General features: G+C 36.6%; 2 protein-coding genes across 2 annotated transcripts; both read right to left on the minus strand.

The window, feature by feature from the left end:
- Positions 1 to 284: 284 nt before the first annotated feature.
- Positions 285 to 2,933, minus strand: BDR25DRAFT_362399 (uncharacterized protein; the record flags this gene model as incomplete). Its single annotated transcript, XM_033696563.1, has 12 exons — positions 285 to 305; positions 359 to 456; positions 1,199 to 1,238; positions 1,328 to 1,571; positions 1,627 to 1,762; positions 1,794 to 1,947; positions 1,978 to 2,113; positions 2,188 to 2,242; positions 2,290 to 2,371; positions 2,422 to 2,655; positions 2,708 to 2,881; positions 2,925 to 2,933. The coding sequence occupies 12 exons, from the start codon at positions 2,931 to 2,933 to the stop codon at positions 285 to 287; spliced, it is 1,383 nt and encodes a 460-aa protein (XP_033540685.1).
- Positions 2,934 to 3,855: 922 nt separating this feature from the next.
- Positions 3,856 to 5,831, minus strand: BDR25DRAFT_362400 (uncharacterized protein; the record flags this gene model as incomplete). The annotated part of the gene is made up of 10 exons (XM_033696564.1): positions 3,856 to 3,909; positions 3,975 to 4,231; positions 4,287 to 4,876; positions 4,946 to 5,022; positions 5,064 to 5,146; positions 5,252 to 5,300; positions 5,391 to 5,429; positions 5,544 to 5,586; positions 5,657 to 5,671; positions 5,761 to 5,831. The coding sequence occupies 10 exons, from the start codon at positions 5,829 to 5,831 to the stop codon at positions 3,856 to 3,858; spliced, it is 1,278 nt and encodes a 425-aa protein (XP_033540686.1).
- Positions 5,832 to 18,440: the final 12,609 nt, after the last annotated feature.

Here is an 18,440-nt window from a genome sequence, read left to right on the forward strand (position 1 = left end):
CGCTACGCCGCCTTGTTGAAGGCTGTCGCTTAGCTTGGGTTAGAGCGGGCATATGGTACTCCTTTGCCAATGGGGTCGCTGTTGAGTCACTTGTAGGCACTAAGGAATTCACCAGCGGTAGCCAGCTGTTTTATCTGGTTTAGTCCATCATCAAAGCTCTTCTACTCAGCAGTTGTACAGGGTCCGGGAGGGGTAGGGGGCAGTAAGAAGTAATTAGTGCTGTTGGATTGTAAGTAGAAGAACTATGTTAATGATGAGAGCAAATACAGTGCCTATGGAGTGCTCTATAGTCCCTCAATAGCTATCTGGGTGGATGAGAAGTTGGAGTGATAACAAGGACGGGTTAGCTTCTGGGAACTTTCGCTGATGTCAGCAGCAGGCTTGGGCGAACTGAGTCGGCATGCGTCTGGGTAAGAATAACCGGGCTTTGAGGGTCCGAAACAGGGCCCGCTCCAGCTGATGATGTGATGATGTCTTTATTACGCCCGGCTCTAGCCTAGAGGGCACTAGTGTGTTATTGCCTAAGCGCTTCCTTGGTGATGGCTTAACTCCTTGTAGCCCTTACATGCCTCCTGCTCTGCTATCTAGCGTAGTTGTTACATATCCCCCTAATTGTAATTTGTAGTAAGCGTTCTTAAAGTCTCTTCTTTAAGTGTTTAGAGTCCTTTTGTTAGCAAGTAAAGCAGAGCCTGCTGTTATGTAGGGTTAGTATTAAGCGTCTCTTTTCCACTATTGTCTCTGTAGTTCTAGGTTCCTATCTTCTTTCTTGCTCTAGGCGGCCTGTTGCTATTGCGTACCTAACTGTTATCTTTACTGTGTTAATGTCTAGCGACCATTCTGCTAGGTCTGCTAGTGCCTTTCCCCTTAGAAAGAAGGGGAGGTTTCCTCTTCTAGTCTCTGTTTACTAAAGCATATGTATTTAGAGTGTGTCCTATCTTTAGCATTAGAAAAGAAAGTGCTAAATAGTTTCTTCTGCCTAACTACATATGCACATGTTTAAGTCTACAGCTCCTATTTAGTTTAGGTATGTGTTTAGCTGTGTCATCCTAGTTTGTAATTGTGCTAGTATCTTTGCTTCTTACTAGGTTAGGGCGTTGTAGAGCTTCTTAGTGTGTTTCCCTAGTAGAGCTATGTCCATCTTGCGCGAGTATCTCCCTACTCCTGTTAGTAAGTCTTTTCTCTGTCCCTAGTTTCTCACTGTGGTCCTGGTTACTGTTGACCTTGCTTGGTAAAAGGGTCTAGTTAGCACGCTGCTGTCTGCTGTGGCTTTCCTTGCTGCTTCCTTAGCCTTCTTTACTAAATCGTTGCTTCCTGCTGGGCACTATACCATACGTACCGAGCACCGCCTTTCCCTTAGTGCCCGAGTCGCGTTGTAGATCTGTTCGATGCTGGCTTGGCCGGACTGATCCCGCGGTTGGCGTATTGCCTGTATGGCCGCTTGGCTGCTGGTGAGAATGATGACCTGGTCCGCCGTCTGGCATGTCAGGAGGGAGGTCAGCGCTGCCGCCATCGCTGCCAGCTCCGCTGTGTAGGGGGCCCGCTCCAGCGTGCGTAGGGGGAAGTTCACGCTGCTCAGACCCGTGTCAGACCCGTGCTCAGGCTGCTCAGCCTCAACTCAGGATCCACTCACCCCAACTCAGCCACAGCTCAAGCTGGAGCAGGAGCAGCTCAGTTTCCTGAACGGAACGGAAAGTACAGAGCTCCGTCCTTACAGTTGGACCGTAAGCGAGTATTGGAAAACAACCCCTCAGTGGTGGAACCCCTTTGAGATGGAGCCAGAGGAGTCACGTGACGGAATTGGCGAAAGAAGGCCCAACCACGTGACCATGCAACCCGGGCTAATACCCGGGGTATGTCTTGCATGAGCTGAGGAGGGAGCATATGGCAAACGACTCGACAAGGGAGCGAGATCCAAACAAGGTGGATTGAACGAGCGTATTGTAAGGTCTAAGGAGCTCGATAGAGCTCTGGGCTGACTATATACTGTACGAGAGAGGAGCTATGCCTAATGAGTGAATAGTGCAGTGCATGGGTATGATATCGCGTGAGACACGTGCGACAGTATGTTCCATCCTGTAGGTGCATGCAACAAACCCAAGTATATAGTTTGGATCTCGACCATCGTTGGAAGGTCGTGACCAACGTTTGGTTTTATCTTTACATAGACCGAGTAGTATAATAGTTTACGAAGACATTATACTGTCGAATATCTTGCACCATATATTCACTCCCATTACCATCTCTACGAGATCGTTTCCCCTGCTCTCTCATACAGCAGAAGAGGCAAACCACGACAAGTCCAACCGAGAACCTCCAGCGCCCCACGTATATCTGTCGTAGGACTGTACACCCTATCGCCAGATATACTCTTCTCATCGCCCCCTCATTCCATCCATACCCTCACCGGACCGCTTACCGAACGGACACGTCCTCATTAGCATCCAGTTCCCAAATTTTCTCGTGTACTATCCTCTCAATATCCTCTTGAAATTCCTTGAGCATATCGTCTTTCCTGCACTGCATGTCGAGTTTCTCATCTTCAACAACAGAGAAATTCCTCGTCGGTAGCGCTCCGCAGATATTGAGCGTCGTATGCAGTGTTCTCATAGATTGTAGTAAAGATTGTAGTAAGCTTTTGCTCTGCGTAGGCGGCGGCTCGGGCGGAGATGAGGCCGCGCAGGGAGCGGATGGAGCGGAGGGATGGCACAATGGGGTTTGTGGTGGGGTTTGAATCGGACGGAGGAGGTGAAGTTGAGATGGATCTAGGTTTGTCGATGAATTGAGCGAGCATCTCCGGGAACATTTGTTGCATTATCTTTTTCACAGCATCCTCTGGGACAGCGCTTCCAACCGTACGTAATACGATTCGACTCGACCAAATCTGGGACGTTACGTCTGACTTTCTTAGTACGTTTCTACTATACGATTGACATGAGGACCACTTACAAGTCTCAACTGTAACAATTAAGAATCCTTGTACGGCTTAACGACTTAGCAGAAGTTACAACGTAACGCTGGAACAAATATAATCTGTGTTGAATAGGCTCTTTTAGCTAGCTGCTTATAGTATGAGCACTTAAGTAGCAAGAGTAAGAGTAGTGTACGGTGTGCACAGCGTACAAAGTAGGTAGGGTGGGGGCAACATGTTTCTGGTTCTATTGCTCTGTCTTTTCCTCTGTACGGAGGAAAAGGGGAATATCTAGATGTTCGCGCACAGAGGTTCGCGCACGAGCATCATGTGACATAGATACGTGATCCTGCTCATGCGCGATAGCTCGTATCCAGGCTGTGACGCTGCTGCTGCGTACAGACAATCTAAGAGAGCTAAGAGCTTAGAGTGAATTACCCTCTAGCAGAGCTAGTTCTTTTGCAATTAAAGAGCCTTAATTGTCTCTCTAGAGAGGCGGTTCCTGTTAAGGTGGCAAGTCCTTCTTCTACTAGAGAAGGCTCTCTCGCAGTCACAGGACGTACACAGGATAGAGAGGAAATTAAGGGCGATTTTAAAGAGCGTGGGGTAGGAGAAACGTCCTACTTTTGTCTACTATGTGAGAGGATCTGCGAACAAGGGGCTGTTATCCTTAGCTATAGCAAAGTCCTCCTAATAAGAGTTATAATATTGCTGCAACTCTAAGGTTTTCTGCTACCTTTTGTATAAGCGATTGCTGGTGAGAGAGAATAGCAAATTATAACTTAAGGATAATATTAAGGGCAAAAAGTTGACTGTTTGCATAGGATTTAATACCCTAGCCCCCCCCTCTCTGACGCGTTCTTGCTTGTAGTACATGACAGAGTTTTCACTAATTATTACTTAAAAATGCCCCCTTAAACGCCCTCCTAACGCTTGCCCATGGATGTCTAATCAGGTCCTATATTACTAGGAAAAATCGACTTTCTAAGACGTATTACGGACTGTAAGGGGACCTCTCTCAGTCGTACGTTACAATTGACAGTCCTCTTACGTTTGTACGGCTCACGTGACCGTAACTATTCACTTTTCTGAGTCGTAGTACGTACGGTTGGAAGCGCTGCTCTGGGATATGCGAACGACCCAGAGTTGGTGCACAAACAGAGCGAATATGTGGTGATGCAGAGCAAGAGGAATGAGAGGCGTGCAGCGATTCGTCGACACTGAAACTAGAAGTCGAAATTGTGGTGGCCTTCTCGGTGGGCGAGCCTACGGGTGTGCGAAACACCCGTTTTGGCAGTGGCGACCCTTCTGGACTGCTTGACTCTATGATTGCGCGTTAGTCAAGTGAGAAGGGCGGACTAGGACTGGAAATACTCACTTTGCAGGGCACGCTTGCTCGCCTTTATGTATGGAGGAGGTTCGTTCGACACATGATCGTCAGCGGGGCTGAAGACTGACCAGTCGTCAAGCCTGCGTCCTCTGAGGTTCTTCTCGTCAATGCGGAAGCCGCTGAATGTTTCCGGCCGGGAGACGATATCCAATATCGACTTTTTTTGGTGCTGATTAAGCCATTTCCAGTCAAATAGTATTGTTATCTCGGTGGCTTTAGCAAGATCAACGAGCTGGCGAAAGGAATCGTCCTGGCTGGCTTCGGGTGCGACATTGGGACAGAGGATGGCGCAAGGTTTCTTAAGATTCAGCGATAGTTCTTGAACTTCAGGCATATAATTTCGCGCAAGGCAGTCCAATTCTGTTTGTGTAACAGCCCGGTTTGCAGTTGCGCAGGTTGTTGTGGTAGGGTGGAGGTTGTTAGCATTATATATCAAGATAAAGGATTGCGCCGTCGTGGAACCACATATGTGTTGAAGAGACAAAGTGGCACAGAACCTGACTTGGTTATATTTGACCTGAAAAGTGCATTGCAGGATTGGTGCATCATTGGTAGTGACACAAGCTAATGCAAGCAGACTTTTTCAGAAGAGGTTGTGTGCCATTCTATATTAATAGTCCATCTGCTCCGCCTAATGCAGCACTGACTTACTGAAATATGCCCTTGCAATGATGTGTAGCAAGATGCCCTCCCACATCAGCAAAGAACAGCCCTGACTCAGTTGCTGCCACAGTACGCCGCCGCTCCTTGAGCAGCTATCCTCACCGTGTTCACACTGCACTTGTCTGTCTGCGAACCGCCCCTCTGATGTAGGCGAGCCGGCGCGTGGGCTGTGAGGCTGAGGCGCGCTGTGATCGCCAACGTTAGAGGCATTGTAAGATTCGCAAGGATGGTGGACGGAGTATTAGTCTAAGCGTAGGCAAAGGCGAAGCGGTGGGCGAGCGACAGTCCACGGTTGAGAGTCTCGTATTTAGCGCGGCTCAAAGGGAGGATTTGGGGTGACTTAGCAGAGTAGGATTCAAAGGCTAAGGGCAATAGGTTAAAAGGATTTGGCAGGGGGGGCAGGCTCTTTATATATCCTTATCTTTTCACCTTCACTTCAGTGGTGATAGTACTCAAACTACTTAAAAACTGCCTCACAGTTGTGAAAATAGGCGTTACAGGACTTATTAAAGAGTGAGTTAAGCTTTTAGCGTCTATTAAAGTGCTTTTAACCTTTTTAGTCGCTAAAAAGGGTGAAATCACGTAGAATATAACGTATGTGAGCAGATTTTTGTCGTCATGTGGCCTGATTTGACGACGAACAAGCTAGGCAACAACAGTATAAAGAGGGATTAGAGGGATTAACTGCAGTGAACGTATATTGCACGTGACTATCAATCAAATAGGATGTTAACCTCCTAGTGCCTAGTTCTTTTTAACACTTTAAAAGAACTTTAATTAAAGCTTATACAAATCTAACAAGATATAATTGTCCATCCCTGCGTAACGGAAATCCCGCCGTGGCGGAACGCTAGCAGCACTTTCTATCATAACAACACTAAAAACAACCACACGGTTTAGATAATCTTAGAATAAACACCTACGCATCTTAGCGTCTTATATACTAAGTATCTTAATTGTAAAATTCTTGCTGGCTTAGGGTGGATTAAGCGGTAAGGAAACGAGTTGAGGGACGTTTCAGGCACGTCGGATGACCTTTAGTAGACTGCAACAGCTACCTCTGGTTCGTACAGTTAAAGATCTCCCTGCCTAAGGTAGGTACAGTGACCTTTAGCAGACTGCAATAGCTGCCTCTAGTTTGTACAATCAAGATTTTTAATCTTCCTACCTAAGGTTAGGTGCGATTAGAGTTGGCAACAATTAAGTTAATTAAGTTAGAGTGAATTGCTTAATTAATTAACAGATCTAGCACATTTTAATTAACTTAATTAACTTAATTAATAGATTAAGTAGTAAATTAACTGCTGTATATCTTATAGATAGTCTTTAGGTCTTTAAAAAAGATAGCGTTACTATGTAGACTTTTTACTAACTTTATAAGCTTTAAGCTAAGGCGCTTCTAACTATGTAGGCTTTATAGGGCAGAGAGAAGGTCTGCCTTTATGCAGAGACACCTTGTCTCTAGTAAATTACCTAGCTTAAAGAAGGTCCTCTTATAATTAGTAGCTACTATAAAGATGCTAAAAATTATAAGAGTAAAGCATAATAAAATAAGGTACTTACTAGCCTTTTTTATCTAGTATAAAATTAAGTTGTGTGTAAATAAAAACTTTTTTAGTATAAGTAACTTAATTATTTAGCGCTGTCAGATATGCGCACCTACGGTCAAGACAGGAGGAACGCTTGACGAAAGCTGCTACATAGTACAAGCAATAAGCTCGAACAGTATGTTGCAGCAAATTGCAGCATTTTGCAGCATTTTGCAGCATTTTACAGCATGTTGCAGCAAATTGCAGCACTTTGCAGCAAATTGCAGTATGTTGCAAGCTGGTCGCGCATAGGGCAAGTGCGCGAGGGACTCGGATCGGCAAAACAAAAAGCCGAGCAACACGAGTAGAGCAGAAAAAGGATTGATAAATCAACACCATCAATAAAATCAATTAATCATCCCATACATCATATCCAAACCCATCATTCATCTTAGGAAGCCTAGAAACAGTGCTTTAATCTAACAAGCGCTTAAACTTATTATAGTAATAAGTTAAGTAGGTGTTATTACTTTATAAAGTAGCTCTTATAAAATCTAACTAGCTCTTAGCTAGCCCTATATATGCCTTCTTTAGTAGAGGCTTTAGAGTACTAATAAAAAAGGCAGCGTCTTTAAACTTTACTTATAAGTGTTAAAAGCTAAGGTAGCAGTTATCTAGCTAGGTTTTATATATATAAAGTTTTTTATAAAGCTTCTTATTATAATTAAGAGGCACTACTTACACTTTATTTATGTAACTTTTTATGTGTAGGTAAAGACAGTAGGCAGTGTAATAAGCTAAAGTGTCTTTTAACTTATATATATAATTAATAATCTTAATATAAGCTATATTATAAGTAGCTTAAATATAGTCCTTTTAAAGTGTTAACATTGTTAAAGTTAATATTATTATACTAAAAGAGCATTTTATTAAGAGTAGTTGTAAGCTAATTAAGCGTAGGGAGCACCTTTTAGATAGCGCCTAACGTGCTAGCTACGCCTCTGCTCTTTATACAGGTAGTAGCCTTTTTAAAGGGCTATAAGATTTTTTAGTACTCTATAATTATTACTTAATTATTAGTAAAGAAGCTATCTTCTTTAATAAACTAGCGCTTCTTAAGATTACTAAGTTAAAAGTGTTAATAAAAGCTTTAGTAATAATATTTAATAAGCTTATAGCTAATATACTTATTAAAAGGCATGTAAAGCTTAAGCGTGCGCGTAAAATAGTTATAATAAAAGTTTTACTTTATCTTTACTAGTTTAATAATCTTTAGTGTTTTAACCTTATAATCTAGCTTTAATTAAGTGTTGTAGGTTATCTAGCACTATTTAAGAAGCTAGTAGGCTTATAGTGTATAAATAAAGGTAATAACATTAATTAAGACACCTAAAGGGCTAGCCTTACGCTACTTATTAAGAAACACATTCTTCTTTTTAAGATGCTTCTCTGTGTTCTTAAACACCTTATAATCTTTACTAAATATAATTTATTAAGTAGTAAAGTTAATTATATAGTAAGTGTAACATAGTTATTAATAGTAAAAGTTAAAGTTATATTTAATAGCTAGGGCGTTAATTATAAAGTTATTATTAGTAGTGTTATTAAAGATAAAGTAACCTAAGTTATAAGCAAAGATTTTAAAGCTCTTAAGTATAGTATTAACAACAGTAGTAATATTAACACCTATATACTAGCTTATTAATAAAGGTAAGCTAAGTATATAATTACAAGGCGCGCTATTATAATTAAGGTAGTGTATATAAATTTTTATAAGCGCTTACTTACTACTTGTTAACATCTATTTATTAAAGAAAATATATATAGCTAATTATATGTTATAAAAAGAATTAATAATAGTAGGCATATATAACTTATACTGTATAATTATATAAGCTTATAGGGTGTTGTAGGACCTTTATAGCTCTACCTTAGCTAATAAGTTTGCTTACTATAAGATAGCTTAAAAAGCAGCGCCTTTAATTATAAAAAGCACCTAGTTATTAGCTACTACCTAGTTAAGCACTAATTATAAGAAGTTTATATGTAAAAAGCTTTCTATAATAAAGTTAGTAACACCCTAGAATACTCTAAGGCCTTTATAGTAGAAGTAGGTAAGTAAAGAGAATTACTAAGAAGAAGTTGTAACGTAAAAAGTAGCTTTTAGGCTATTCTTATTAACACTATAGCTAGCCTTATGCTTAGTAAGATAGCGTGTAATTAACATAGTTAATAAATTAGCTTAATAAAACTTATTAAAGTGCTTATAATAGTAGTAATAGTAGTAGAGCTAGTATAAGCGTTATTGCTTATAGTGCTAGAGGTAATACCTATACTACTAAACTTAGCTCTTTTAACTGCGCTTTGCTGTGTAAGCTAGCTTATAATAATTAAGTAAACACATCTATTTAATGCTTTTATACATGTTATTATTATTATTGTTAATATTAGTAGTAAAGGGGGTGCCTTTTATAAAGCTTTTATTAGTGTTAAGCTCTAATAGCGTGTTAGTAGCTAAATTAGTAGAGCTATTTTTAAAAGTAATTTATAAAGCTGCGCTTTTAAGCTACTAGGTCTAGACTTTTATAAAGTTACTATTTATACTTTCTAAATAATTAGGTAACGCTATATTAATAAAGAGGGGCGTTAGTAGAGTAAGAGAGGTAGTAAAGGCAGGTAAGTTAGTAGGCAGTAGAAGTTAAAAAATTTTAGATATATAGTGCTAAGCTTAGTTAAGTAACTATTATAACTCTAAAGTTTCTTAAAGCTAAGCTGCTTTATACTATATTTACTACTCCTGCACACTAAAGGATCCTGTATCCCCTAGTAAACCTAAGATCCTAGGGATTTAAGTCTGTTAATTAAGTTAATTAAGCAGGTGTAATTTACTTAATTAACTTAGTAAATTTTGCCTAGCTAATTAACTTAATTAACAGCTATTAATTAGGTTAATTAAGTTAAGTTATTAAGTTAACTTAATTGTTGCCAACTCTAGGTGCGATACAGAGACCTATTAGGCAACAATAGGTGCGGCTCTGTCTTCACTCTTGCTAATTTGCAGTTAACGGGTAAGTCTACAACAACCTACTCTAGTCAACCACTAATTAGTGTTGAATGGGCTATCTCCCTTGCATCAAGACGGGATAGCTGGTGTGACTGGTCTGGAAGGTACTTGCGTACGAAGGGGTATTCAATTGATTGTTCTTCTTGTTAGTCTCTATCTACGTAAGAAGAGGAGATATAGGATTCCTAACTGTCGCACCTTGTGCGCAGTCCTGTTTCATGTTGGTTGAGCCTCGGCCGCTCTAGCTGCACTATGCGGCCTTAGCGTTAACTTATCAGTCAACTATCAGACGTCTAAGTGCCTTGTACAGACAATAACTTTTAAAGTTAAAAGAACCTTTATTTAGAAGCTAGTTTTATTAAAGTTATAAATATTTTTAAGGTGCCTCCCTGCGTAACGAGACACCCTGTGTGCCGAGACAAATGAGGGGTACTTTAACTTTCAGCAGCTGGAAAGCCTATGCGCACAGCGAATATTGCTATCATTCTACAAAAATAATCTGCTGTAGCTAATTCTAAATGTTTCTGTTCTACTTTGCCTAAAAATTACGTCTGTGTTGTTGCTTCCGCGCCTAATCTGTACAGCGCCTTGTGTTGTGGCATAACAGACTTCCCTCCTTACAGCGCTAACCTTAAGCCTTTTTTGCTCTAAGATTGGGTAGAGTAACCTAATCCTACTCTTACAACCTCCCTTAAATATTAGGAAGTCATTATCAGCACTATGCGCGCTGCGAGGCGCGATTTTATGCGGGGCTGCCCTATTAATTAGTACTTCTATTGGAAGCGAACTACTGATCCTGGCTAATGCGAGATGACCCCGCATGTCTTATCTCATGCACTAGTAGGGTATTTTATTGTATAATATGTACAATATGTGGCTGTGCAAGTTGCATAAGCGTTTAGATTATCCTTAAATCTGACTTAAGATTAGGAGCAGTGATATGACATAGCCTAGTGCTTGTTTAGTTAGGTAACGCGCTTCTTAGTTAGCGTTAGCGATCCCACACACTTCGAGATGCAGTCCAACGCACAGCGATACCTACTTTGTGATGTAGAGCCATACCATCGCGCCGCCCACTGAGTGCCGAGATCCGCCGTTGTCCCTTCCGCTGACTGATGGAACAATCTGATCGAGCCCACCACGCCGTCATGCTTCTCGAGTCTACCGGCGCGCTGATTCCTAGACTAAGCCGCAGCGAGCTCTAGTCTCAGCTCGTTAAAGGGGAACACAATGTGATAGGAAGGATACAAGCTAAGATAGAGCGCGGCTGGCCTAGGAGTTGAAGCCTGCGCTTTGTTAAGTGGGTTCATTAGGTGATACAGCTATCGTACGCAGCGTGGCCAACAGTACGTAGTACGTTACGTTTAAGCTTTTTTCTGCTAGTAACTTCTTAATTTAGTAGTACTTTTATACGTAAGTAGTAAATTAATTAGTAAGTACATAACATAACAGTAACTTCTTAAAATCCTTATACTTTTATACTTTTTATAAGAAGTTTTATTAGTCTAGGTAAAAATTATTCTAAAAGAAGCTTTTTAGCTTAGATAAAGTCTCTTAGAGTAGTTAATTTACTCTCTACAGCCTTATAACATAACTAGTTTTTTTAGAGCTGCAGAGCCTTAATTATACAACCTGCTAAGTAGTTTCTATTAATTATAACTATTCTTTTGCTTTTAAAGAAGGCTCTCTTATAGTTGTAGCTTATTAAGGGTACATAAAGAAAATTAAGAGTAATTTTAAAAAGTGTAAAGTAGAAGTAACAACTAACTTTAAGCTACTAAGTAAGAGGTAATTAGAACAGTAGAGATTTTTTTTTAGCTATAAAAAAGTCTTTAATGTAGCTGTTATAGTATTATTAAAGCTTTATTATTTTTTACTATTTTTTATATAACTTTAAGCTTATAAGAAGGCTTATGTGAACAGAGAGAGTTTGCTTATAGCCCTTATTATAATATGTCGCAACTGCTAATTAGGGAGCAATAAGGAGCAAGTCTATTAACTATAAGAGGCTTATAGGGAGCCTGCCTATGTAGTGGGAGCTCCGGCGCTAAGTGTCTCAGGCTGCTCGTCCGAAACACAGGTGCGACACCAGGACCATGTGCTCTCTTACACAACATAATACTTACTACTAAGAAGCTTACGCTAGTAAAGTTAAAAAAGTAATTTTATTACTTTTTATTTTTTTATTAATATAGTTTTAAAAAACTGCTTTTATTAAAGCCTTAGCTTACTTATGCTACGCTAAGTGCCTATACTAGTAGTCTTTAAACTAAATAAGTTATAATTAGAGGTTAAAAATAGTTATAATAGCGCAGTATAATATAAGCAAACCTATAATAATCTTCTTTTAGCATAAAGTTAGCTTTTAGATTCTAAACATAACACTATTTTTAAAGTAGTAATTATTACTTTTACTCTTAAGCTTCTTCTTTATCTTTGTAAGCTTTGTATATAGGTGCTAAAAGTTAACTATAGTTATTTAAATACAGCTGTACTTACTGTTAGCAGCTACTGTCTGCTAGTTATTAATAGCTATAAAAGCTATAACTTACTTAATTTCTAGTAATACTATAAAGATAATAAGATTATTACTATCTACATGCTTTTTTACTTATTGCACTTTTTATAGCTACTTAATGTAGGTTGTTTTACTTCTTTAAAAAAGGTGTATAAGCGCTAAGCTAAAAACTTTATACGCAACTAGATTACTTATATTATAAAAATAAAGTTTCTACTATGCTTTAAAGTAGCTTATAATGCTATAATTACTTTTAGTAATATCTAAAAAGAGTTTTAAGGCACTAGATTAGTTCCTTTTAACCTATAAAAAGTTATAATAAGCCTTAATATAAAGTTACGCACTCTATTACTACTACTACTTATATATAATAAGCCCTAGTAGTTGTAAACCCTAAGTAATACTTTAGAACTTAGGTTAAAATTAATACTTATAAAGATAAAAATTTAGAAGTATATAAATAGTTTACTAACTTTTATAGTTAAGGTGTTTAAAAAGGTTTTAAAAAAGGCAGTAATAATTACATATAAGCTAGTATTAGTGTAATAGAAAATTACTAAGCTTTAAGTAGCTAATAAGGCTGCTACATATTATAAATTATATAAAAGAAAGTAAATTAAGGCAAAAAGAACCTTAATAATTTAGAAAAGCCTACGCTTAATAGCTTTAAAAGAGTTTAAAGCGCGCAGTAACAGGAAGAAGGCAAAGAAGCAGGTGTAAGCTAAAGTAGGTAAGCTATTCTAAAGGCGCTGTAGATAGTGCAATTAGACTAGGCATAATACGTAAACATGTAAGCAAGAAGTAAAAGTAGTATCTAAATAATATTCTAGGCTGTACTATACTATATAGTGCTAGAGCGGTGTCACGATTGTGCACAAGTAAGGTTATAGAGCTTCACAGAAGTCTAGTTTAATTACTATGTAAGGTATCATGGTAGGTACAAGACGTTGTGTGAGGAACAGGAAGGTTTAAAAGAAAATTAGCAATTAAATACTTAGCTTAGAAGTCTAAGCGCTTTAAGTATAAATTAAGCCTATTTTAAGTTTAGTTAGTGTTAAGGCAGTTTGTGCTTAAGTTTATGTCTGTGTTATATTATGTTTATGTTATGTTGTGTTTATGTTAGATGTGCACTAATAATACTCTAGTACACGTCTAATACAGTTATGTCTAGGATCTAGGGAGGATACTATAACAGTACCCCCCCCCCTTATTAGGAAGAGAATCCTTACATTAGTAGTTCCAGCATTAGGTTGTCTTTATTAGGGTACAGGTTTAGTTTAGATAGGTATTAAGCGTAGAATTAGGTTACTGCAGAGTTCTTTTACAGGGCTTCTGCAGGTTCCTACAACAGTTTATTATATCTAGTCTATTTTATAAAGTATTTATAGATACATTTCTTTTTATTAAACTAAATCTGTTTAACGTCTTTTATAATGTATTCTAGTTTATTGTTTATAATAATAGGTTTAGGTAGTAAGTTTAGCTGTCTAGGTAGATAGTTAGATTTAGAGGCTGCTTAGCGCAGCAACAATACATAGAACACAGGGTGTATCTTTATGCTGTTAGGTAGGATTAATTAGTAAGCATATAATAAGACTATATAGGCTACTATAAAAGGGCTAAGGTTCTTTTAATTAAGTTTCTTTAATTATTAGTTTATTTAGATATTTCTAGCGTCTAGCTAGACCTTCTTGCTAGCTACATACATAGGGGCAGAGGTTTAAAATTAGTTTATGTACTCTTATTAAAAAGCTTAAGCCTATGTAAGCTTTTTATAAACATATTTAGATATGTTTTAAATCTTGTTAATAAGTCTATTTACATTTATTACTAATATAAATTAATAAGTTAGTTAGAGGGTATTTAAAAGTAGTTTAAATCTTATTTAAAGGTAGTATCTATAGTTTACTAAAAACAGAGATACTTATGTTAATTTAAATGTTATGTTATTACCTTTAAACTATACTATAGCTAACTATTTTACCTAGTTGTCCTACTAGTAGTTTATGTACACTTATAGGACTTATTTTATTACAGTGTTTATGTTCTTAGTCTAGCTGTTAGTCTCTAGGCAAAAAGCTGTAGATAGATAGAGAATAATTTAGAGCTATTTATAAAGTTTGTTCTAGAAGGCTAAGACAAACTGCGTACCTCTATCTAATATAATTATGTTAGGCAGGCTATAGTAAACCTATATGTATTAGTAGAATAACTAGGCTATATTAGAGGTAGTTATAGAGGAACATAGTATTAGGTGTTAATACTTAGTTAAGTAATTAACAACTACTATAATATTTATGTACTTTTTAGATAGAAGTAGGTCTATAATAAAATTAATTAATATGTCTTTTTAAGCTTGTTTAGAAATTAAAAGCAGTTTAAGCAGGCTATTATACTTTTTTTAAGAGGCTTTTACTTTACAGCAAGTATAGCAACATAATATGTATTAGCGTATAGTATAGAACATGCGGGGCTAGTAGTACTCTCTCTATAGTAGGTTAAGAGTCTTTTTTTTGCCTAAGTGTTCTTTAACAAGCAAGTTGTGTATAATTTAGAGTAGTTTAATTTTTAGTTTGTTAGAATTAAAGATTATAAGTTAGTTATAGTAATATAGCTTACTATTTTAGTTTTTATAGTTAGCTAGTGTTACTTTCTTTAACTAACTAGCGCTGTTTTAGAGCAGGTCTAAGGTTTCTTAAATAAATTTATTATTTAGATACTTATTAGTAATAATTTAATTAATTATCTAATCTATTTTATTTAGGTTAAGGTCTAAAAATAGCTTAGGTTAGAGCAGAGTTTAGTGTTAAGCCTTTTACACTTCTTTCTAAGCAGAGACGTCTTAGGATTGCCTTATAAAGGCATCTAGTTTCCTTTTATTTTAACTAGGATAATAAGTAATCTTAAAATTAAAACAGAACAAGTATTTAGACTAATAAGCTTATTAGTAGCTAAGTTGTTTTATAGTTGCAAAGTACTATAAGTTCTTATAGTTAGATAAGACCTGTATTAGATGCGCTGCACCTTCTAGTTTAAGTTGCTATTATTTAAAGCAGTGTACTATAGTAAGTAATTTCTTATTATAGATTTTATAATTGCCTTTTATAGAGCTTATTCTTTTTAAAAAGTATATAATAGGCCTAATAGTCCTGTCTAGCTTAGTCTAGAAGAGAACTCCTACTACTACGTAGTCTAAGGCATTAGCTTCTACAAGTATTAGTAGTTTAAAGTTAAAGTAGCAAAGTATTAGGGCTTTAGTAAAGGCTTTTTTTAGCTAGTTAAAGGACTATTAGTAATTTAAGTTAAAGTTAAATTAAATCTCTTTCTTAGTAAGTGTAATTATAAGGCTTACTAGCTAACGTACCTAACGGGTTGGCCGGCCACACGGGTTGGCCGGCCACTTTTGCTAAGCCCCCACTAAAACCACCCTATTCTCTCGTAAAACAGCCCACTTTAGCCCTGTATAAAGTAATACAATACAAGATATTATTTAAAGTCTACTTCTGCTACTTACTTACATGTACGCAAGTTATGCCTAGTCTAATTGCACTACCTGCATTGCCTTTAACTTAGCTTACCTCCTTTAGCGCGCACCTGCGTCTTTAGCTTCTTCCTATTACTACGCGCTCTAAACTCCTTTAAAGCAGTTAGACAAGCCCTACCCTTAACTATTAAGGTCTCTTTTGCCTAAATCTACTTCCTTTTATGCAATTTACGTCACGTAGCAGCCTTATTTGCTACTTAAAGCTTTATAATCTTATAGCCTACCCTATTGTGTTAATGCCCTAGATAACTATTGTCTACTCCCTATTGCCTTACTATATTGCCTTTAGCTGTCCTTATCTCTTTAAAGCTATAACAACTGCTCTAGTTAATATCTAGCCTATTATAAAGCCTAACTTGTTAAAGTTATACCTGTTTTTATCCTAAATACTGTACTTAGCTTTTATGTTAGCTACTAGGTAAAACTAGCCCTAGATAACCTCTAGATCCTTGTAAAGCGCTTTTTTATAATTATACTTATAATTAAACTTTATTATAAACTTAGGGCAGTGCTTAACTAACATACTAGTCTAGTTTAAGCTAACCTGGCCTAGATTACGCTCTGCAGGCAAGGAATTAGCTATATTAGCTGCAGCTGCAAGCCTAGGGGGAAATCTGCGCGTAATAAGCTTAAGTATGTACTTAACAACTACCTTCTTTTTAAGCTTAGTTAGATTCCTTAATTTAGGCCAGCATTCTGCTTGTAAAGGCTGTCTAGCGCGTTAATTGCTTAGTGTTGTGTAAGAGACATTATAGATAGCTGCAGCGCGTTGCAAGGAGAGTTTTAAGTCTTATTTAAGAGCCTAAAGAGCAAGCTGTATCTAACGTTCTTTAGAAGATTTAATCTAGTGTTGTTGATAAGGCATTATATAGATAGGTAGAGTTTAGTGGGGGCTTGGCAAAAGTGGCCGGCTAACCTGTGTGGCCGGCCAACCCGTTAGGTACGTTATAAAAAGTTGTTAATAAATTATTAGTAAAAGTTAGTAAATTTTATAAAGGCTTAAACATCTTTTATGTCCTTTAAGTATTACTAATCTAGCACAGTCTAAACCTTAACAGGGTCTATTTAAATGCTATCTGTAGAGATTACATATCCTAAATATAGAACCTTTAATTAGTAAAACTTACATTTATCTATGTTAAGTTATAAACCTGCTTCTTTTATAGCCTTTAGCACTAAGCGTACATGCTGTTTATGCTCTAAAAGGCTATTACTATAAATTAGAATATTATTAATATACACAGTGCAGAACATGTCTAGGTAGGGTTAAAGTAAGTTATTTACAAAATGTTAAAAAGTACTAGGCGTGTTAGCTAAGCTAAAGGGCATTACTAGGTACTTAAATAGTCTGTATTAGGTCTAAAACGCTGTTAGCTACTTATTACCCTTTACTATTTTTAGCTTGTTAAAGGCAGCAATAATATCTAACTTTATAAAATACTTTACTTTACTTTGTTAGCTTAGGGTTTCCTGTAAAAAAGAAATTAAGTATTAGTTTTTAATAGTAACAGCGTTTAGTCCTTAGTAGTTAACATAGAATTAAAGCCTACCTTTAAGTTTCTTTATAAATAGTATAAGTAACACTACTAGTAAGAAGCTAGCTTAAATAAACTCTTTTTCTAGGTTTTTATTAAGGTATTTTTAAAGCACTTTTAATTTGTTTAGTAACATCTTATATAGTAGCCTATAACTAGGTTGTTTACTAGGCTTAAAGGTTATCTAGTAATTGTACAGACATTATATTAAAAGCTTATTAGACTTATCTTAGAAGAAGACATGTAATAAGTTATAGTAGTTTAAAAAGACTATTATTTTTAAGTTAGTGTATTTTTAGGGAGCTAAAGCTTAGTTTATATTAGAAATTATAACTGCGTAGATTTTATAATCTAGTTATTAAGCTAAGGTTATAAATAAGGCAGGTTCTATATAGCAGATGTCTATCTGCTGTTTAAGTTCTAGTTTATGTCTAAATTAAGTAAGTAAAGATTTTTTAAAGGCTTTCTTTTCTTTAGGTTTAGGCAGTTGTTAAATTATTTTACATAGTTTATTTTAGTAAGAGGCCTAGTGTTTGCATTAATAACTTGGATGCATTGTCAGCATGGTCACACGATAGTCGGATGTGTCGGATGTGTCGTCACACGATGGTCGGATGCATCGGCAGATGCATCAGCACCATAGTCTGTTGCTAAGACCCACCCACTTATTTCGCATATATATAGACTCCTGCAAAGGACTCCTCTAGGAAGACAATTTAATCTAGTTCCTCATATCTTTAGTGCCTCACATAGCTTCACACCTAGCTTATTAGCCTAGCTTAGGTAGTTTTTCTCTAGGTTATTAAAAAGTAGGTCTAGAGACCTTTTATATTAAGTGCTACTTAAGTGTTGTTTAGGTGTAAGCGTAAGCATATATCTTAGCATTAAAAAAAGTTAAAGTTTAGAACTTACTCTTAGTAATTAAAAGCAACTTTATGCTAATACAGCTATAGTTATCCTAAAATTAGGTTATAACATCTTATGTTTATTACATAGAGCTTAATCTACTCTTTATAGTGTTAGTAGGTAATTATAATAGTTATAGTATAGAAAATAAAACCTTCTTTAAGTTATTTTTTATTAAATTTAGTTAAGTAAATTATTTAAGTAAGTAGTGTTAATTAGAGATTTAGTTTACACACTAGTTTTTTATTAATGTAACCTATGCTGTTCACTCTTAAGTTAATAAAAGCCTATATTAGAGCTAATATAGTTTCTTATTATAAATATATAAGAATATTAACTTAGTACTTTTAGTTATTAGTAGGGGACTTAGCCTATAGGTTAGC

The sequence above is a fragment of the Lindgomyces ingoldianus genome (assembly GCF_010093535.1).
Source record: "Lindgomyces ingoldianus strain ATCC 200398 unplaced genomic scaffold BDR25scaffold_54, whole genome shotgun sequence".
NCBI lineage: Eukaryota > Fungi > Ascomycota > Dothideomycetes > Pleosporales > Lindgomycetaceae > Lindgomyces > Lindgomyces ingoldianus.